The sequence below is a fragment of the Bombina bombina genome, chromosome 4 (genome assembly GCF_027579735.1).
Source record: "Bombina bombina isolate aBomBom1 chromosome 4, aBomBom1.pri, whole genome shotgun sequence".
NCBI lineage: Eukaryota > Metazoa > Chordata > Amphibia > Anura > Bombinatoridae > Bombina > Bombina bombina.
In genome coordinates, this window is record NC_069502.1 from 974,878,553 (window position 1) to 974,899,940 (window position 21,388).

The 21,388-nt window shown below is 43.2% G+C and overlaps 1 protein-coding gene across 1 annotated transcript in view; it reads left to right on the forward strand.

Moving 5' to 3' along the window:
• The window catches only part of XRN2 (5'-3' exoribonuclease 2), a 211,765-nt gene that overhangs the window by 174,161 nt on the left and 16,216 nt on the right, over positions 1-21,388 (forward strand). Inside the window, exon 28 of the mRNA XM_053712013.1 lies at positions 16,633-16,766. Coding sequence (XP_053567988.1) covers positions 16,633-16,766 — 134 coding nt within the window. The remainder of the gene's footprint in view (positions 1-16,632; positions 16,767-21,388) is intronic.

Consider the following 21,388-nt stretch of genomic DNA (forward strand, 5'->3'; position numbering starts at 1 on the left):
TTTCAAAATTCTAAACAAATTCCTAAGAGTCCCATCATTCAAGATGGAGACCATTCGGACAATCTTACCAATGATCCAGGAGGGTCAATATATGACTACCGTGGATCTAAAGGATGCGTATCTGCACATTCCTATCCACAAAGATAATCACCAGTATCTCAGGTTCGCCTTTCTGGACAAGCATTATCAGTTCGTGGCTCTTCCTTTCGGGTTGGCCACTGCTCCCAGAATTTTCACAAAGGTGCTAGGGTCCCTTCTGGCAGTTCTAAGACCGTGGGGCATAGCAGTGGCGCCTTACCTAGACATCTTAATTCAGGCGTCGACTTTCCAAAGAACCAAGTCTCACACGGAAATTGTATTGGCCTTTCTGAGGTCTCACGGGTGGAAGGTGAACATCAAAAAGAGTTCTCTCTCCCCCCTAACAAGAGTTCCCTTCCTAGGAACCCTAATAGACTCGGTAGAAATTAAAATATTTCTGACGGAGGTCAGAAAGTTAAAACTCTTAACTACTTGCCGAGCTCTTCATTCCATTCCTACTTGCCGAGCTCTTCATTCCATTCCTCGGCCGTCTGTAGCTCAGTGCATGGAGACAATCGGACTAATGGTAGCGGCAATGGACATAGTCCCTTTTGCACGAATACACCTCAGACCACTGCAACTATGCATGCTCAAACAGTGGAATGGGGATTATGCAGATTTGTCTCCTCAAATACAGTTGGACCAGGGGACCAGAGATTCTCTTCTCTGGTGGTTGTCTCCGGATCACCTGTCTCAGGGAATGTGTTTCCGCAGACCAGAGTGGATCATCGTAACGACCGACGCCAGTCTGTTGGGCTGGGGTGCAGTCTGGGACTCCCTGAAAGCTCAGGGCTTATGGTCTCGGGAAGAAGCTCTTCTCCCGATAAACATTCTGGAACTGAGGGCGATATTCAACGATCTTCAGGCATGGCCTCAGCTAGCTGCGGCCAAATTCATCAGATTTCAGTCGGACAACATCACGACTGTAGCTCACATCAACCATCAAGGGGGAACAAGGAGTCCCCTAGCAATGATGGAAGTAACCAAAATAATCAGGTGGGCGGAGGATCACTCTTGCCACCTCTCAGCAATTCACATCCCAGGAGTAGACAACTGGGAGGCGGATTTTCTAAGTCGTCAGACTTTTCATCGGGGGGAGTGGGAACTCCACCCGGAGGTATTTGCCCAGCTGACACAGCTATGGGGCACTCCATAATTGGATCTGATGGCGTCCCGTCAGAATGCCAAACTTACTCTTTATGGGTCCAGGTCCCGGGATCCCCAGGCGGTGTTGATAGATGCTCTAGCAGCGCCTTGGTCCTTCAATCTGGCCTATGTGTTTCCACCGTTTCCTCTCCTTCCTCGTCTGGTTGCCAGAATCAAGCAGGAGAGGGTGTGGGCGATTCTAATAGCAACCTGCGTGGCCACGCAGGACTTGGTATGCAGACCTAGTGGACATGTCATCAGTTCCACCATGGACTCTACTTCAAGGCCCTTTCAAACATCCAAATCTAATTTCTCTGCGTCTGACTGCTTGGAGATTGAATGCCTAATTCTATCTAAACGTGGTTTCTCTGAGTCGGTTATTGATAACCTGATTCAGGCTAGAAAACCTGTCACCAGGAAAATCTACCATAAGATTTGGCGAAAATATCTTTGTTGGTGCGAATCCAAGGGTTACTCATGGAGTAAGTTTAGGATTCCCAGGATATTGTCCTTTCTCCAAGATGGATTGCAGAAAGGATTGTCAGCTAGTTCCTTAAAAATACAGATATCTGCTTTGTCTATTCTTTTACACAAACGTCTGGCGGAGGTACCAGACGTTCAAGCGTTTTCTCAGGCTTTAGTCAGAATCAAGCCTGTTTATAGACCTGTGGCTCCGCCATGGAGTCTGAATTTAGTTCTTTCAGTTCTGCAAGGGGTTCCGTTTGAACCTTTACATTCCATAGATATTAAGCTTTTATCTTGGAAAGTTTTGTTTTTGGTAGCTATCTCTTCTGCTCGAAGAGTTTCAGAGTTATCTGCTTTACAGTGTGACTCACCTTACTTGGTGTTCCATGCAGATAAGGTAGTTTTGCGTACCAACCTGGTTTTCTTCCTAAGGTTGTGTCTAATAAGAATATTAACCAGGAAATTGTTGTTCCTTCTCTGTGTTCTAATCCTTCTTCGAAGAAGGAACGTCTGTTACACAATCTTGATGTGGTTTGTGCTTTAAAGTTCTATTTACAAGCAACTAAGGATTTCAGACAAACAACTTCATTGTTTGTTATCTATTCTGGTAAGAGGAGAGTTCAGAAGGCGACTGCTACCTCTTTCCTTTTGGCTGAAAAGCAGCATCCGTCTGGCCTATGAGACTGCTGGCCAGCAGCCTCCTGAAACAATTACTGCTCATTCTACCAGAGCAGTGGCTTCAACGTGGGCTTTTAAAAATGAGGCTTCTGTTGAACAGATTTGTAAGGCAGCGACTTGGTCTTCGCTGCATACTTTTTCCAAATTTTACAAATTCGATACTTTTGCTTCTTCGGAGGCTATTTTTGGGAGAAAGGTTTTACAAGCAGTGGTGCCTTCTGTTTAAGGAACCTGTCTTGTTCCCTCCCTTCATCCGTGTCCTAAAGCTTTGGTATTGGTATCCCACAAGTAAAGGATGAATCCGTAGACTGGATACACCACAAGAGAAAGTAATTTATCAGGTAAGCATAAATTCTGTTTTTTTTATTTCATTGGAAAGTATTCAATACCAGTTTAGAGTTATTCTCTTCCGTGTCTCTTTTTTAAAGTATTTTAATCACATAAGGTTGTAAAGAAACCATATCAGAACAAAGTCTTATACAGACCCATAGGGAAATATAGGCATGGACATTAACCCCTTGGCTAAAAGAGGGTTCAAAAGGACCATAGCAAACACAATTTATAATTACCACATGGGGCAGATATCCAGAATACATTAACTTCCCTGTTCTCTTCGTAAGTACAAGCAGAATCTGCACAGTTTATAGCCCTTACCATTAATTGTGGTGGTCAGGATCAGTTGGCAGTAATATACAGTACACGCAACAATCACTGATTCCTAGCAGTTGTTTATGCCAAAACACACCACCATGACTCTGTAGCCATGCATTGGTTGTCTGTCATATTACTTTCAGAGGACCTGTATCCATGCTGCTTTCTCCCTAAATAACCATTCCAGCTGTAGCACTGTGGTGGGGGGAGCAAAGCTAGGAAGCTGTGAAAGGGTTATGAGCGTGATCCCATTCACCACAAGGGACTGAAGCTCTCACTCTTTCCATCTAAAGGGGAGGAGAGTCCACGGCTTCATTCATTACTGTTGGGAATTAAGAACCTGGCCACCAGGAGGAGGCAGACACACCCCAGCCAAAGGCTTAAATACCTCCCTTACTTCCCTCATCCCCCAGTCATTCTTTGCCTTTCGTCACAGGAGAATGGCAGAAGAGTGCCGGAGGTTCGGAGTGGTCTCTTATGAAGGGTAGTACTCTTCGAAGTGGGACTGGAGTTTTAAGTAGTCCTGTAAGCCTCTCAGTGAGAGCCTGGGCGATAGAGTCCGGAGATGCGGGGAGAGTGTTTCTGCGAAACCATCCCGACTCATATTAACAGCTCCATAAGCAATCCGCGTTGACGAGTTTCGCTGCATGCTTTATTCCCTCAAGTCCATGTCTGGAGCGAGGCTACTAACCTGTCACACTTGAAGGGCCATGTTCCTGTTCCACGGTGTAGATTCTGGTAAGATTTGTTTCATTTTTTATTAATAATAACATAGACGGGGTCACAGTGTGGCGCCTTTTTATCTTTAAAGAATCAAGGGTTAATATTCCTGGAATGGGGGATTATTGAACAGGGGGCGTTATACATGATATTATTTGTGTCATTGCTGCGTTATGTGCGAGATGAGGCTCTGGCAATGTATGGAACTTACTTGCGGAAACTTTTTCCCTAGTGCACGGGCGGTCCTGCCAGGCATTCCATGGGACTGGTTGTGGCTATCTATCCTTCCTGTTGATCTGTGGCACAGGAGCTGTAGCAGTTTCTGTAGTCCGGGTCCTAGGAGGTGGTGAGTGCCCCGGCCATTGGTTGTATAAAGGTGCCTTTTTAATAAATTAAGTTAGTCTAACCAAGCGCGCAAGCGATGGAGGACTGACGCGTTGGAAGGCTCTCCTTCCTTAATAAAGTCTCATTCCTGTGTTTGTGAGGAGGTTCTGGTAGATCAGCCTGCTCAACTATGTTCCACATGCCTTGATAAAGTTACAACATCTAAATGTAAACAGATGTCTAGTACTACTGAGTCGTCCACCTCTGAGGGTTCTTTGTCCCGGAGGTGCGTTCTCTACATTCATCTCCAATTGCACATGCAGTGCTCCGGGGTCCAACAGTTACCCCTTCGGGAGACATTCGTTGGCCGTCAGACTTTGCGGACCAACTGGAATCGGCGGGTTCGAAAGTGATCCATGCCTTACCACGTTCTGCTAAGCGTCAGCATAGTTTCATAGCGGCCCGGCCCAGTGTTTGTCCTCGCTGATGGAAGATCCAGAGGCTCTATACGATGACAAGGCCCACTCCGATTCTTCGGAAGAGGCCCCTTCTGGGTCCGTGTCATCTAAACCTTTGGCAGTGGAGGAGCCTGGTTATAGGTTTAGGATGGAGAATTTGCGCTTTCTGCTTCGGCAGGTCCCTTCTTCTTTCTTCCTTCCCAATTCTTTCATCTGTGATGCCAATACGCAAATTATTCGCCTGAATGCTAAGGTGTCAGGTTTTTCTGTTTTAGCGTGCAGGGCTCTGTGGCTAAAATCTTGGTCTGCGGACATGACCTAAGGCGAGGCTGTTGTCCCTGCCTTTTCAATTCAAGATCCTGTTCGGTCCAGGATTGGATTTGATTATATCCATGGTTATGGGAGGCAAGGGAGCTTTCCTATTGCAGGATAAGAAGGCTAAGCCTAAAGGATCTACTTTTCTTCCCTATAAGGCCCAGCAACCCGCTGCAAAAGCGGACCAGTCCAAGGGATCTTGGAAGTCGTCCGCTTAATCTTGAAAACATGTCTAAGCAGAGCAAGAATCCCACCGAGACAAAATCGTCATGAAAGGGCGGTCTCCTAATCACGTAGGGGGCAGATTATCTCTATTCTCAGATGCATGGTTGCAGGACTTTCAGGACCCTTTGGTTCTAGAGGTGGTCTCCCAGGGTTATAGGATAGGGTTCAGATCCCATCCGCCCGAGGGTAGATTCCTCCTGTCAAAGCTGTCTTCAAGACCAGAGAAGAGAGGCCTTTCTAGTGTGTGTAAGGGATCTCACCTCTCTGGGTTATCGTACCAGTACCCCTAGTAGAGAGGGGTCTAGGGTACTATTCCAACATTTTGGGGTTCCAAAGAAGGAGGGCACGTTCTGCACGATTCTGGACCTAAAATGTTTAAACAAGTTTCTGAGTGTTCCATTGTTCAAAATGGAAACAATCAGATATATTCTGCCCCTAGTTGAAGAGGGACAGTTCATGACTAGACTTGAAGGACGCCTACCTTCATGTGCCAATCCACAGGGACCACTTCAGGTTCCTACGAATTGCATTTCTAGACCAACACTTCCAGTTTGTGGCTCTTCCCTTTGGTCTGGCGACAGCCCCGAGAGTCTTCACAAAGGATCTGGGGGGCGCTGCTTGCAGTGGCCAGATCCAGAAGCATTGCGGTGGCGCCTTACCTGGATGACATACTAGTTCAGGCGCAGTTGCTCAGCCTCGTAGAGGATCATTTGAGGGCTCTTCTGCTCCAATCTCATGGTTGGAAGATCAACGCAAGAAAGAGTTCCATGGTTCCCAGCAACAGGGTTTAGTTCCTGGGCACGATAATAGACTCTGTCCATCAAGATATTTCTCACAGATCAACGGCGCAGGAAGTTTGCGTCTACCTGTCTTGCCTTTCAATCCTCCACAAGCCCGTCGGTGGCTCAATGTATGGAAGTGATAGGTCTCATGGTATCAAGCATAGATGTCATCCCATTCGCCAGGTTCCATCTCAGACCTCTTCAGTTGTGCATGTTGACAGTGGAACGGCAATCATTCAGATCTATCACACCTGATATCCATTGATGCTCGGACTCGGAACTCCCTCTTTTGGTGGATTCGTCCGGAGCAACTGTCCATGGGGTCATCCTTCTAGGAGATTGTGACCACGGACGCCAGTCTGACAGGATGAGGAGCTGTTTGGGGTGCCAGGGTGGCACAAGGAAAGTCGTCTGGGGAGGAGTCTCTCCTTCCGATCAACATCCTAGAACTAAGAGCGATTTACAATGCTCTGAATGCATGGCCTTCTCTGGAGTCTGTCAGTTGCATCAGATTCCAGACCGACAACATTACCTCTGTGGCTTACATAAACCATCAGGGGGGTACGAGGAGCTTCCTCGCGATGAGGGAGGTGTCTTGGATTCTGGAGTGGGCGGAGTTCCACAACTACTCTCAGCGATTTCACATTCCAGGTGTGGACAACTGGGAAGCGGACTTTCTCAGCAGACAATCCTTCCATCCGGGGTAATGGTCTCTTCACCCAGAGGTGTTTGCGGAGATAGATCTCATGGCGTCCAGGCTCCATTGCAAGCTACCTCTATACGGATCGAGGTCCAGGGATCCCCAGGCGGAGCTAATAGATACCATAGTGCAGTGTTTTTCAACCAGTGTGCCGTTAGAGATCCTTAGGTCTGCCATGGCAGACTGACAACAGTGTGACATATTTTTAAAATTTTGCTTTTTTATTCCCAGTGCAGGGGTGTCCCTCTCTCAAATTTTGAAATATTGAGAGGTATGTGACAGGCTCATCAGGCAGACAGGCATAATTTACAACCATTACATATTGACATTCATTCAGACAATCATTATGATTGTTTGTGAATGAATGTCAATATGTCACGTATAGTTTGTAGGAGGCATGGCATCACAGCACAATACATACATATAGTATGTGTGTGTATATATATATATATATATATATATATATATATATATATATATATATATATATATATATATATATATACACAGTATATGCTGTATTAGACTACAATGTGTGATTTTTTTTTTTTTTTTAATTTTAGGATGGTGGTGTGCCACAGGATTTTTTTTATGTAAAAAAGTGTGCCACGGCAAAAAAAAGGTTGAAAATCACTGCCTTAGTAGTTCCTTGGGGATTGAGCCTAGCTTACATTTTTCCACCATTACCACTTCTAACTCGCGTAGTGGAACACATCAAACCGTAACGGGCCCCGGCCATTCTGATTGCTCCTTCGTGGCCGCGGAGGACGTGGTTTGCGTATCTGGTGGGGATGTTAACCTCTCCGCAGTGGAGGTTACCCTGTCGCAGGGATTTGCTTTCACAGGGCCCCTTTCAACATTGAAATCTAGATTCTCTGAGGTTGACTGTTTGGAGATTGAACGCCTACAGGCCCATTTATCAAAGGTCTTGCGGACCTGATCCGACACTGCGGATCAGGTCCGCAAGACCTCGCTAAATGCGGAGAGCAATACGCTCTCCGCATTTAACATTGCACCAGCAGCTCACAAGAGCTGCTGGTGCAACGCCGCCCCATGCTGACTCGCGGCCAATCGGCCGCCAGCAGGGAGCTGTCAATCAACCCGATCGTATTCGATCGGGTTGATGTCTGGCGATTCCTGTCCGCCTGTTCAGAGCAGGCGGACAGGGTTATGGAGCAGCGGTCTTTTGACCGCTGCTTCATAAGTTGTGTTTCTGGCAAGTCTGAAGACTCGCCAGAAACACGGCCCTTCAAGCTCCATACGGAGCTTGATAAATGGGCCTGCTAGTCTTAGCCAAGAGAGGCTTTTCAGAACGTGTGATTGATACACTATTTCATGCAAGGTAGCCAGTCACTCGTCGCATCTACCATAATGTGTGGAGGACTTGTCCTGGTGTGAGAAACATGGATATCCTTGGCATAAGGTGAAGGTATCCAGGATTCTGTCCTTTCTCCAAGATGGTTTGGAGAAGGGTCTTGTCGCTAGTTCCTTAAAGGGACAGATTTCGGCATTATCCGTTTTGTTGCATAGGAGACTCTCTGAGCTCCCTGACATTCAATCTTTTGTTCATGCTCTGTCTAGAATCAGGCCTGTCTTTAGACAGTCGGCTCCACCTTGGAGCTTAAACTTAGTCCTTAAGGTTTTGCAGAGGGTTCCGTTTGAACCTATGCTTTCCATTGACATTAAGATTCTGTCTTGGAAGGTTCTCTTCCTGTTGGCTATTGCATCGGTACGCAGAGTATTTGAACTAGCTGCCTTGCAATGTGATTCTCCTTATCTGGTGTTTCATGCGGATAAGGCTGTACTTCGCACTGGGTTGGGGTTTCTCCCCAAGGTGGTGTCTAACCGTAACATCCATCAGGAAATACTTGTTCCTCCTTTGTGTCCTAACCCTTCTTCAAAGGAGAGGTTACTTCATAACCTGGATGTGGTTCGTGCCTTGAAATTCTATCTTCAGGCTACAAAGGATTTCAGACAGTCTACATCTTTCTTTTACAAAGATATGACGAGTCCACGGATTTCATCCTTGTAGGATATTAACCTCTTAACAGGAAGTGGCAAAGAGCTGTGTATATATAGCCCCTTCCCCCTCCACCCCCAGTCATTCTCTTTGCCTGTGTTATACTAGGAAGACATGGTAAAGTCAGGTCTTAGTTTTATTTTCTTCAATCAAGAAGTTTTTTTATTTTAAATGGTACCGGTGCGTACTATTTTCCTCAGGGGAATATGGAAGAAGATTTCTGCCCTGAGGTTTGATGATCTTAACATTTGTAACTAAGATCCACGCTGGTTCCCACAAGACTTCTGAAGACATCTTCAGTGTGGAGACCGGTTTCATGCTACAAGCAGCATTAAGGTATGTGCAGCCTTTTTTTCTGAGGAGACTTGGTGTATCAGTACTGGCTGGCATTATTTCCTTGTATGGCGATGGGGTAAGCAGTAAAACCTATTTTAATAAGAGGGGTGTTACTGGAGTCCCTATATTATATTTATCATTAGTTGATATTTGGGCATTATGTGACGATGTTTTATTTTTGGCACTTAAAATATTGGTTTTATGCTTGAGGGTTGTATTGTGTGTGTATTTCCCATGCAGTGTTTGGGCCTACTCCAACTTTTGACCTTAAGGGGCGGAGCCTTTTTTGGCACATTTCCTTCAGGCTTAGCAGCAGAAAACAGTAACTCGGTGGCTCCTGGACTGTGTAGCTGGTCTGAAGGGTTGGAAACTTGATTCAAAGTACTCTGGGGGCAGGTAGGCGCAACACAGCAGAGCTGTGGCGAGGTGTAGAGGGTATTTTTATCTATCTTTTGACTAGATTTTGATATAAGTACTTCTAAAGCCTTATTTCTGCCCTTCTGGGTGCAGTCATTTTTGGATTAACCAACGATATTTAAGTTAAATTTGGGAATAATTTAACGTTTTTTGTGCATTTTGGAAAAATTTGTTCACTTTTTCTTTTCTTAAAGGCACAGTACACGTTTTTTCTAATGTTTATTTGATGCTATAAATAAGTGTTTAAACGACTTTTGTGGTATTACTAGTCTAACATGTCTGACATTGAGGTTTCTCATTGTTCTATGTGTTTAGAAGCTATTGTGCAACCCCCTCTTACATTGTGTAACATTTGTACTGAAAGGGCTTTACAATGTAAAAAGCATATTTTAAATAAAGTAAGTATGCCTAAGGATGATTCTCAGTCTGAAGAGAATCGGGATATGCCATCCAATTCTCCCCAAGTGTCACAACCTTTAACGCCCACACAAGCGACGCCTAGTACTTGTAGTGCATCTAATTCCTTTACTCAGCAGGAGATGGCTGCAGTTATGTCGACTACCCTTCCAGAGATATTGTCTAAATTACCAGTGTTGCAGGGTAAACGCAGTAGGTCAAGTATTAATGTAAATACTGAATCCTCTGATGCTTTATTAGCTATTTCCGATGTTCCCTCACAGTGCTCTGAGTTGGGGATCAGGGAATTGCTGTCTGAGGGTGAAATTTCTGATTTAGGGAATGTTTTGCCTCAGACAGATTCGGATGCTATGTCATTTAAATTTAAGCTTGAACACCTCCTCCGCCTGTTACTTAGGGAGGTTTTAGCAATTCTGGATGATTGTGACCCTATTGTGATTCCTCCAGAGAAATTGTGTAAAATGGATAAATATTTGGAAGTACCTACTTACACTGATGTTTTTACGGTTCCTAAGAGAATTTCGGAAATGGTTAGAAAGTAATGGGATAGACTAGGTATACCGTTTTCTCCCCCTCCTAATTTTAAGAAAATGTTTCCCATATCAGATACTATTCGGGACTCATGGCAAACGGTCCCTAAGGTAGAGGGAGCTATATCTACCCTAGCTTAGCGTACTACTATACCCATTGAGGATAGTTGTGCTTTCAAAAACCCTATGGATAAGAAATTAGAGGGTCTTCTAAAGAGATTTGTTAATCAGGGGTTTCTTTTACAACCTACGGCTTGCATTGTTTCAGTAACTACTGTAGCAGCTTTTTGCTTTGAGGCTCTAGAAGAGTCTCTTAAGGTTGAGATTCCATTAGATGACATCTTAGATAGAATTAAGGCTCTCAAGCTAGCTAATTCTTTTATTACTGATGCCGCTTTTCAAATTGCTAAATTAGCGGCAAAAAATGCAGGATTTGCTATATTAGCACGTAGCACATTGTGGTTCAAATCTTGGTCTGCTGATGTGTCATCAAAACATAAGCTTTTAGCTTTTCCCTTTAAAGGTAAGACCCTTTTCGGGCCAGAATTGAAGGAAATCATTTCTGATATTACAGGAGGTAAAGGCCATGCCCTACCTCAGGATAAATCGGTTAAAATGAGGGGTGAACAGAATAATTTTCGTTCCTTTCGGAACTTTAAAGGAGGACCCCCCCGCTTCTTCCTCAAAGCAGGAAGGGAATTTTACCCAATCTAAGTCTGGAGACCTAATCAGAACTGGAATAAGGGTAAACAATCCAAAAAGCCTGCTACTGCTCCTAAGATAAGATGAAGGGGCGGCCCCCGATCCGGGACTGGATCTAGTAGGGGGCAGACTCTTTCTTTGCTCAGGCTTGGGCAAGAGATGTTCAGGATCCCTGGGCACTAGAAATAGTGACCCACGGTTATCAATTGGAATTCAAGGACTTTCTCCCAAGAGGGAGATTTCATCTTTCAAAGTTATCTGCAAACCAGATAAAGAGAGGCCTTCTTACGCTGTGTTAAAGACCTTTCTACTATGGGAGTAATTTGTCCAGTTCCATAATTGGAACAGGGACAGGGGTTTTACTCAAACCTATTTGTGGTTCCCAAAAAAGAGGGAACCTTCAGACCCATTTTAGATCTCAAGTGTCTAAACAAGTTTCTCAGAGTCCCATCGTTCAAGATGGAGACTACGAACAATCTTACTAATACCGTGGACTTAAAGGATGCTTACCTTCATATTCCTTCATCGGTTTCTAAGGTTTGCTTTCTTGGACAAACATTATCAGTTCGTGGCTCTTCCTTTTGGGTTGGCCACAGCACCCAGAATCTTCACAAAGGTTCTAGGGTCTCTTTTGGCGGTTCTCAGACCGCGAGGAATAACAGTGGCGCCTTATCTGGACGATATTCTGATTCAGGCGTCAACATATCATCTGACAAACTCACACGGACAGTGTTGTCTTTTCTGAGAACCCACAGCTGGAAGGTGAACATAGAGAAGAGTTCACTTGTCCCACAGACAAGGGTTTCTTTATTGGGAACTCTGATAGACTCGGTAGCCGTGAAAAAATTTTCTGACGGAGGTCAGAAAATCAAAGATTCTAAATACTTGCCGAGCACTTCAGTCCATTCCTTGGCCATCAGTGGCTCAGTGTATGGAGGTAATTGGATTTATGGTAGCGGCAATGGACATCGTTCCGTTTGATCGCTTTCATCTCAGATCACTGCAACTGTGCATGCTCAGGCAGTGGAATGGGGACTATGCGGATTTATCTCCTCAGATAAATCTGGATCAAGAGACCAGAAACTCTCTTCTTTGATGGTTGTTGCCGGATCATCTGTCCCAAGGGACTTGTTTCTGCAGACCCTCATGGGTGATAGTGACAACAGATGCCAGCCTTCTGGGCTTGGGGGCAGTTTGGAACTCCCTGAAGGCTCAGGGTGTTTGGACTCAAGTGGAGTCTATACTTCCAATCAATATTCTGGAACTGAGAGCAATATTCAATACGCTTCAGGCGTGGCCTCAGTTGGCTTCGGCCAAATTCATCAGATTCCAGTCAGACAACATCACGACTGTGGCATTTATCAATCATCAGGGGGGAACAAGGAGTGATGATAGAGGTATCCAAGATAATTAGTTGGGCGCAGGCCCACTCTTGTCATCTGTCAGCAATCTACATCCCAGGAGTAGAGAACTGGGTAGCAGATTTTCTAAGTCTGCAGACTTTTCATCCGGGGGAGTGGGAACTTCACCCGGAGGTATTTGCCTCATTGATTCTCAGATGGGGCAGACCGGAATTGGATTTGATGGCATCTCGACAGAATGCCAAGCTTCCAAGATATGGATCCCGGTCAAGGGGTCCTCAGGCCGAACTGATGGATGCCTTGGCAGTGCCTTTGTTGTTCAGCCTAGCTTATGTGTTTCCGCCGTTTCCTCTCCTGGCTTGAATCTAACAGGAGAGAGCTTCAGTGATCCTAATACCGCCTGCGTGGCCACGCAGGATTTGGTATGCGGATCTAGTGGACATGTCCTCTCTGCCACCGTGGAAACTTCCATTGAGACAGGACCTTCTCATTCAAGGTCCTTCCCAACATCCAAATCTAATTTCTCTGCAGCTGACTGCGTGGAGATTGAACGCTTGATTTTATCAAAGCGAGGATTCTCTGATTCGGTCATCAATACTTTGATATAGGCTAGAAAGCCTGTCACTAGAAAAATCTATCATAAGATATGGTGTAAATATCTTTATTGGTGTGAATCCAAGAGTTACTCATGGAGTAAAGTTGGGATTCCTAGGATTTTCTCCAAGATGGATTGGAGAAAGGGTTATCAGCAAGTTCCTTAAAGGGACAGTCAACACCAGAATTTTTGTTGTTTAAAAAGAAAGATAATCCCTTTATTACCCATTCCCCAGTTTTACACAACCAACACAGTTATATTAATATACTTTTTTACCTCTGTAATTATCTTGTATCTAAGCTTCTGCTGACTGCCCCCTTATTTCAGTTTTTTTGACAGACATGCAGTTTAGCCAATCGGTGCTCAGTCCTAGGTCACTTTACGTGCATTAGCTCAATGTTATCTATATGAAACATGTGAACTAATGCCCTCTAGTGGTTAAAATTTGTAAGGCGGCTACCTGGTCCTCCTTACCCACTTTTACAAAGTTTTACAAATTTGTCGTTTTTGCTTCTGCGGAAGCTGTTTGGAAGGAAGGTTTTGCAGACTTTGGTGCCCTCAGATTAGGGTCCGCCTTTTGCCCTCCTGGTTTTCATTCAGTGTCCTCTAGAGCTTGGGTATATGTGGACTCCCCCCCCCCCCCCCCCCCCCTTTTTAGATGGACCTATAGGCCCTAAACACCTTTTTGTCAGTCCCATCGTTCAAGATGGAGATGATCAGGTCGATTTTTGCCCCTGGTTCAAGAAGGGCAATTCATAACTATAGACCTGAAGGACGCTTACTCATGTTCCAATCCACAAGGATCACTTCAGGTTTCTAAGGTTTGCCTTCCTGGACCAGCACTTTCACATTGTTGCCTTTCCGTTTGGTCAGGCGACTGCCCCAAGAGTCTTCACAAAGGTTCTGGGAGCTCTTCTCGCAGTAGCGAGAGCCAGAAGAATTGCACTGGCTCCTTATCTGGAAGATATCCTGGTTCAGGCTCCATCCTACAGTCTTGCGGAGGATCACTCGAGAGCTGCTTTTCTTCGGTCCCATGGGTGGAAGGTAAACAAAGGAAAGAGTTAATTGGTCCCCAGCAACAGGGTGGAATTTCTGGGTACGGTAATAGATTCTTCAGTCATGAAGATATTTTTGACAGATCAGAGACGTTGCAAGCGTCAAACTGTCTAGCTCTCCAGACATATTCCAGGACATCTGTGGCCAGGTGTATGGAGGTGATCGGGCTCATGGTATCCAACATAGATGTCATTCCATTCTCCAGGTTTCATCTCAGACCTCTTCTGCTGTGCATGTTGAGACAATGGAACGGCGATCTATCCCAACAGATATTTCTAATCAGTCCGGTAAGGGAATCCCTATCTTGGTGGACCCGACCAGGGCAGTTGTTTCAGGGGACATCCTTTCTGAGACCATTCTGTGAGATTGTCACCACGGATGCGAGTATCAGGATGGGGAGCTGTTTGGGAAGCCAAAAGGGCACAGGACAGATTATCCGTTCTGTTGCATAGGAAGCTTGCAGAGCTTCCTGATATTCAGTCCTATGTTCAGGCTTTGGTTAGGATCAGACCTGTCTTCAGGAATCCGGCTCCTCCTTGGAGCTTAAACTTGGTTCTTAAAGGACCAGTCAACACAATAGATTTGCATAATCAACAAATACAAGATAACAAGACAATGCAATAGCACTTAGTCTGAACTTCAGTAGTAGTAGATGTTTTTTGTTTTTTTTCTGACTATTTTAAATTGTTTTTTTCCACTCCCCCTATACCATGTGTCAGCCATTCACAAATGCATACACACTTATTCTTGCACATGCTCAGTAGGAGCTGGTGACTCAAAAAGTTTAAATATAAAGACACATTTTGTTAATGGAAGTAAATTGGAAAGTTGTTTAAAATTGCATGCTCTATCTGAATAATAAAAATTTAATTTTGATTGAGTGTCCCTTTAAGGATTTGCAGAGGGCTCCGTTTGAGCCTATGCATGCTCTTGACATTAAGGTTCTTTCATGGAAAGTCCTGTTACTACTGGCTATTGCATCGACATGCAGAGTCTGGGAGCTGGCGGCTTTGCAATGTGAGCCTCCCTACTTGCTTTTTCATGCCGATAAAGCTGTTCTTCGCAATGGATTGGGATTCTTTCCCAAGGTAGTGTCGAGTCATAACATCAATTGGGAAATAGTGGTTCCTTCTGTGTCCTAACCCTTTTTCAAAGGAGAGGTTACTTCATAATTTGGGCGTTGAAGTTTTATCTTCAGGCGACAAAAGAGTTTTGACGGACTTTGTCCTTTATTTGTTGTGTATTCAGGGAAGCGTAGGGGGCAAAGGGCCTCTATCATTCTCTATCATTTTGGTTGAGGAGTATGATCCGTCTGGCATATGAGACGGGGAACACAAGCCTCAGATGATTACGGCTCACTCGACTAGAGTTGTGGCCTCTTCTTGGGCCTTTAAGAATGAGGCCTCTATGGAGCAGATTTGTAAGGCGGCCACTTGGTCTTCCTTACATACTTTTGCAAAGTTTTATAAATTTGAAGTTTTTGATCTGGCGGAAGCATCTTTTGGGAGAAATGTTCTACAGGCTGTGGTACTCTCAGTATAGGGTCTGCCTCCTTTAGCCCTCTCTAGAGCTTGGGTATTTGTTCCCACAAGTAATGAATTAAGCTGTGAACTCTCCCTCCTCCCATTTAGATTGAAAACATAAATTATGCTTACCTGATAAATTCATTTCCATTGATAGGAGGAGAGTCCACTGCACCCGCCCGTTTCTCCGGTGGGTGGACCTAAATTTAATTTTATTCTTCTGGCACCATTTATACCCTGATATCTCCTACTGTTCCTTGTTCCCTTGGCAGAATGACTGGGGGATGAGGGCAGTGGGGGAGGTATTTAAGCCTTTGGCTGGGGTGTCTTTGCCTCCTTCTGGCGGCCAGGTTCTTGATTCCCACAAGTAATGAATGAAGCAGTGGACTCTCCTCCCATCGATGGAAATGAAATGATCAGGTAAGCATAATTTGTTTTTATTTTGACTTTACTGTCCTTTTTAAAGTATCTGCAAATTTGCTTATTTTAGAATAGCACATTTCTGATACATTTTATAGGATATCCATGTTTACAAAGTTGAGAAAATCGGAGACTGCAGCTCCTAGAGAGCATGTGCAAGAGTAGTGTATACATATGAGTCTGTGACTGGCTAATGGCTGTCACATGATACAGGGGGTGTCAAATTCAAAGAAATTTGCTTTAAAAAAAAATCTATTGCCAATTTTAAAATGCATAACTGGGAGCTAATTGGCTGCTGCACATATGTGCTTCTCATTGGCTCCCGCTTTCTTTTAGTAGTGCATTGCTGCTCTTTCAATGAGAATTAATCAAAATTGATCATAGAAGTTTATTGGGAAGTTGCTTACAATGGTGTACTCTATCTGAACAAAAATTGGTTTCATGTCCCTTTTAAGCTGCAGCCTTAGCCAGTCTCACCACATTCAAACAACTGTTTTTCACTTATCTTACAATTGCTCCAGTGTAACTTCCTTAGTAAAACTTCCTGAGTCCCACACTGCAACTTATGCTCCTTAAGTTAGTTCCTGATATCACAAATTCTATACTTGGTTACATTTTCTAAAGGGAATTGAAGAGCTTGGTGTTCCCTTTAGACTTGTGAAAAATCAATTTCCATCCCTCCTGAAGTGTATTTTTTGTTTATCTTTGTTCAGCCATGTTATGCCACAAAACAGGGGACCTCAGAGAGGAGGACATTATAGCAATGCTCCACCACCTGGCTCTTACAACCATTCATCAGGATACAGAGCATCTGGAAGACAACAAGCCCAGATTCCAAATCTCTCAAGTAAGTTGATTTGTAGTATACTTGTTTGGTTTTTTTTTTTATCTTAACCCCTTAATGACCGGACCATTTTTCAATTTTCTTACCCTTAATGACAATGGCTATTTTTACATTTCTGCAGTGTTTGTGTTTAGCTGTAATTTTCCTCTTACTCATTTACTGTACCCATACATATTATATACCGTTTTTCTCGCCATTAAATGGACTTTCTAAGGATACCATTATTTTCATCATATCTTATAATTTCCTATAAAAAAAAATATAAAATATGAGGAAAAAATTGAAAAAAAACACACTTTTTCTAACTTTGACCCCCAAAATCTGTTACACATCTACAATCACCAAAAAACACCTATGCTAAATAGTTTCTAAATTTTGTCCTGAGTTTAGAAATACCCAATGTTCACATGTTCTTTACTTTTTTTGCAAGTTATAGGGCCATAAATACAAGTAGCACTTTGCTATTTCCAAACAACTTTTTTTCAAAATTAGCGCTAGTTACATTGGAACCCTGATATCTGTCAGGAATACCTGAATATCCCTTGACATGTATATATTTTTTTTTAGAAGACAACCCAAAGTATTGATCTAGGCCCATTTTGGTATATTTCATGCCACCATTTCACCGCCAAATGTCATCAAATAAAAAAAAAGTTCACTTTTTCACAAATTTTGTCACAAACTTTAGGTTTCCCACTGAAATTATTTACAAACAGCTTCTGCAATTAAGGCACAAATGGTTGTAAATGCTTCTTTGGGATCCCCTTTGTTCAGAAATAGCAGACTTATATGGCTTTGTGGTTGCTTTTTGGTAAGTAGAAGGCCGCTAAATGCTGCTGCGCACCACACGTAAATTATGCCCAGCAGTTAAGGGGTTAAATTAGGTAGCTTGTAGGGAGCTTGCAGGGTTAATTTTAGCTTTAGGGTAGAGATCAGCCTCCCACCTGACACATCCCACCCCCTGATCCCTCCCAAACAGTTCTCTTCCCTCCCCCACCCCACAATTGTCCCCGCCATCTTAAGTACTGGCAGAAAGTCTGCCAGTACTAAATAAAAGGAGTTTTTATTTTTTTTTAATAAAAAAAAATAAAATGTTTTAGCTGTGATGGACTCCTGCCTTAGCCCCAACCTCCATGATCCCCCCCCCCAGCAATCTAACCCTCTCCCCTACCTAATTGCCGCCATCTTGGGTACTGGCAGCTGTCTGCCAGTACCCAATTTGCCCCCCAAAAAAGTGTTTTTAATTATTTTTTATTACTAATTTATTTTTTTCTGTAGTGTAGCAGCCCCCCACAATACCCCAACCCCCTCCCCCTCCCAGATCCTCATATATATATATTTCCCCCCCTCTTCCCACTCATTGGTGTCAGTGTGGGTAGGTGATCGCGGGCGTGCGCGCGCACCCGCGCGCGCGCGCCCCCGCACGCTCCCGGCACCCGGCGTGCACATTGCACTAACAGGAGCCGGATGCCGGGTAGCGATGGGCCGCCCACCCGCCTCCCAGTTGCGCTCCCACCCACCAACGAACCGGCCGCATCGCTACCGGTGCAGAGAGGGCCACAGAGTGGCTCTCTCTGCATCGGATGCTTTCTAAGGGTATTGCAGGATGCCTCAATATCGAGGCATCACTGCAATACCCTGAGAGCTGCTGGAAGCGATTGCGATCGCTTCCAGCACTCTCTTAGACAAGTGACGTACCAGGTACGTCCATTGTCACTAACTGCAAGTTTTTGCAGGACGTACCTGGTACGTCACTTGTCATTAAGGGGTTAATTTCATAAACTTACAAAAGACAAAACACTATTTGTAGAAACAGAAAATGATAAATATTGGTAGTGTCTACTTTATCAACCACTCTCCAGTATGGGACCACAAAGGACTAAAATTATGAACGTTTAAATATAATTCAATAGGACACATTTGGTTCAATTTGAGAGAGGTGAAATCCTCCATATCTCTCCTGCTCATCAACATTTCTATAAGTTTGTTGCTTTTATATATTTGTACTACTGAACAAAAATCTTGCTAAGCTAGAACCTGTATTTGCTTCCACTTGTCATTAATTTAGGGTTAGTTTTCTGCTATTGGTGTTTGTATTGGGTAATTGTTAAGAAATTGGAAAATAAGGAAAACTTGTCTTAAAATGTAATTTGAGAATTTTTTCTTTGATTAATAGTTATTATAAGTAGACGCTAATGTTTTGCTAATTCTCTGGTTTGTGCACTTCCATGTGACTAACACTGAATGTGTTTTAGCAAAGGTAGCAATTTCATCTCTGGTAAGGTGAGGACTGGTACTTTTACAGCGTATTACTTTAGTCCTTATCCAATTATGGCCATTTCTCAATAAATGTGATTTTGACAATGTTAATCCTAGTAGCTGATGGATTCTATTGACTGCAACATATCTGGTACAACCATTCTAGGCTTCTGGTGTGAAATTGGAACTCCTGATCTAACATTTTAGTTATAAGAGTTTGGAAGATTTTATTTGGGCTGCAAAAATAAAGTCCCTCCATTTATTATCACTGGTTCCATAAAGGATGACACAATTTTCTAGTTATATTTCTGAATACCAGCATCCTCTGGGTGTCAGTGCCTATCTCTCCCCCCCTCCCCCCCCTTAACCCATAGAAACCTGAACCAACATCAGCATCACAGAAACAGCTGTCATGCACATCCTGCCTTGTGTGCATTTTGGTGCTTTGAGTCCGTTAGCTTCTGCGATAAAATTGGCTCTTTAAACGGTTGACAGGCAAGTACTTATAAACATAGACTCTTACCTGTCTAAATATTCCCTTTGCAGTGTTTTGTAAACCCAAGGCACAGCTGCCTCTAGCACCTATCACTTTGTGCACTCTATTGAATTATAGCTGTGGGCTCTAGATCAGGGGTCAGCAACCTTAGACCCCTAGATGTTTGATCCCATGATGCTGAGACACTCTTTAGGCTGTCTAAACATCATGGGTAATGTAGTTCCAAACATCTGGGAGCCCAAGGTTGCTGACCTCTGGTCTAGATTGTCTGGCAGTCTGACTGGACTCAATACTGTTGTAATTTGGTAAGCATATGTGTTAATGTTTGGAGGTGGGCTTGTGAGCAGTGCATAACAGTGGAGGTAGAGGTGTCTTCATTTTTTTTTTTTCCTTTTTAATTACAACTGCCTTAGTATACCTCTTTACTTATGGCAGTACTAGGCTAAATAAGGCAAATACACCTGTAGAGCTCAGAGCGAGGTAAAAAAAAAAATCATAATAAGCACATTGGGAGAAATGTAATCTAGCTCTTCTTATGTAAGCTGATAGAACAGCATACTTTAGTAAGACAGTAGACAGAGTTTGCCTTTGGTAAGTATATAGCATTGAAACTAGATTAAAGAAAAGCTGATCCATGAATGTAAAGCTCATAAAAATGAATTTTGTATATTTATGGAAACCCTGCCTAATAGCTGCACAAAGTAACATTACTGTGGAGAAGGGCAGTGCGGTCAATCAGATTGGGCACTTTTTGAGTGTCTTTTGTGGGTGTTTCTGCTATTTCCTTGATTTGACATTGATGTACCAATTTTCAGCTGATGAATGATTGGCTCTATGCTGATAGCTTGAAGAAGTCAAGTACTCTGTCAGCACTCTGGTTTGCATAAACCAGATATCATTCACACAGCATCTGATTTCTGACTTTTTCTTGTAGTTGGTAAACTTGTCAATTAACTGTATCTGAAAGTGATTTTGATTAGTGCAATCAGTAAACACTAGGTCTTGTCTTTGACTGACTGATTAGGAAAGTAGCCACTTAAGTAGGTGTTGAAGCATTTAGTTTGTATTTGATCATAGATTGCATTAAACCATAAAGTATAGAAATTGGGGAGAAAAAAAGTACTTTGGTTTTAAGTGCCATTTAGTGTCATCAGCTGTATTCACGCATTATAGCTGGCATAAGATCAAAATACATCACAAATGGTCATGTTGAGATATATTTCAGCCTTAATATAAGTAGTTCTACTCCTGAATGCTTGGCCATTCTACACACTTGTGTAATCTATATGAAGGTAATAGCCTCAGCATAAATTAGTCCTGATTACAATGGTATTTATATTTTATACAAAACACCATATAGTTTATCTAGATAGGCTCAGCATGTTTTTTTGTGTACAATGTATATGCTGTAGCTTATACAGTGTGTATTTTTTATTTTATTTCTTTGTGTACAATGTATATGCTGTAGCTTATACAGTATTAGTTTTGTTTATTTTTTTGTGTACAATGTATATGCTGTAGCTGATAGTGTGTGTGTTTTTTTTTTTAAGGTTTAGATCATAAATTAAGTGTAGTGCATCCATCTTGGGGGAAAAAACATTCATATCTGCTTTCAATATTTGCTCTCACTTAAACAATGATTTTGCTGGAGCCCATATCTATGATCCACAATATGTGTTGTGTACTGAATGAGTATCTATTGATTAGAATCCTTTCATGCTGTGTACTGATCAATCTTGTGTACAAGAGCAGCATCCATCTAATTGCCTGTTTTTGTTAGGACTGAGTTGCTAATGTAGCTTTGTACGAAACAAAGGAGCAAGTGGGTGGTCCTTTAATGCACACTTTTCCTGCTAGAATAAGGGACTGC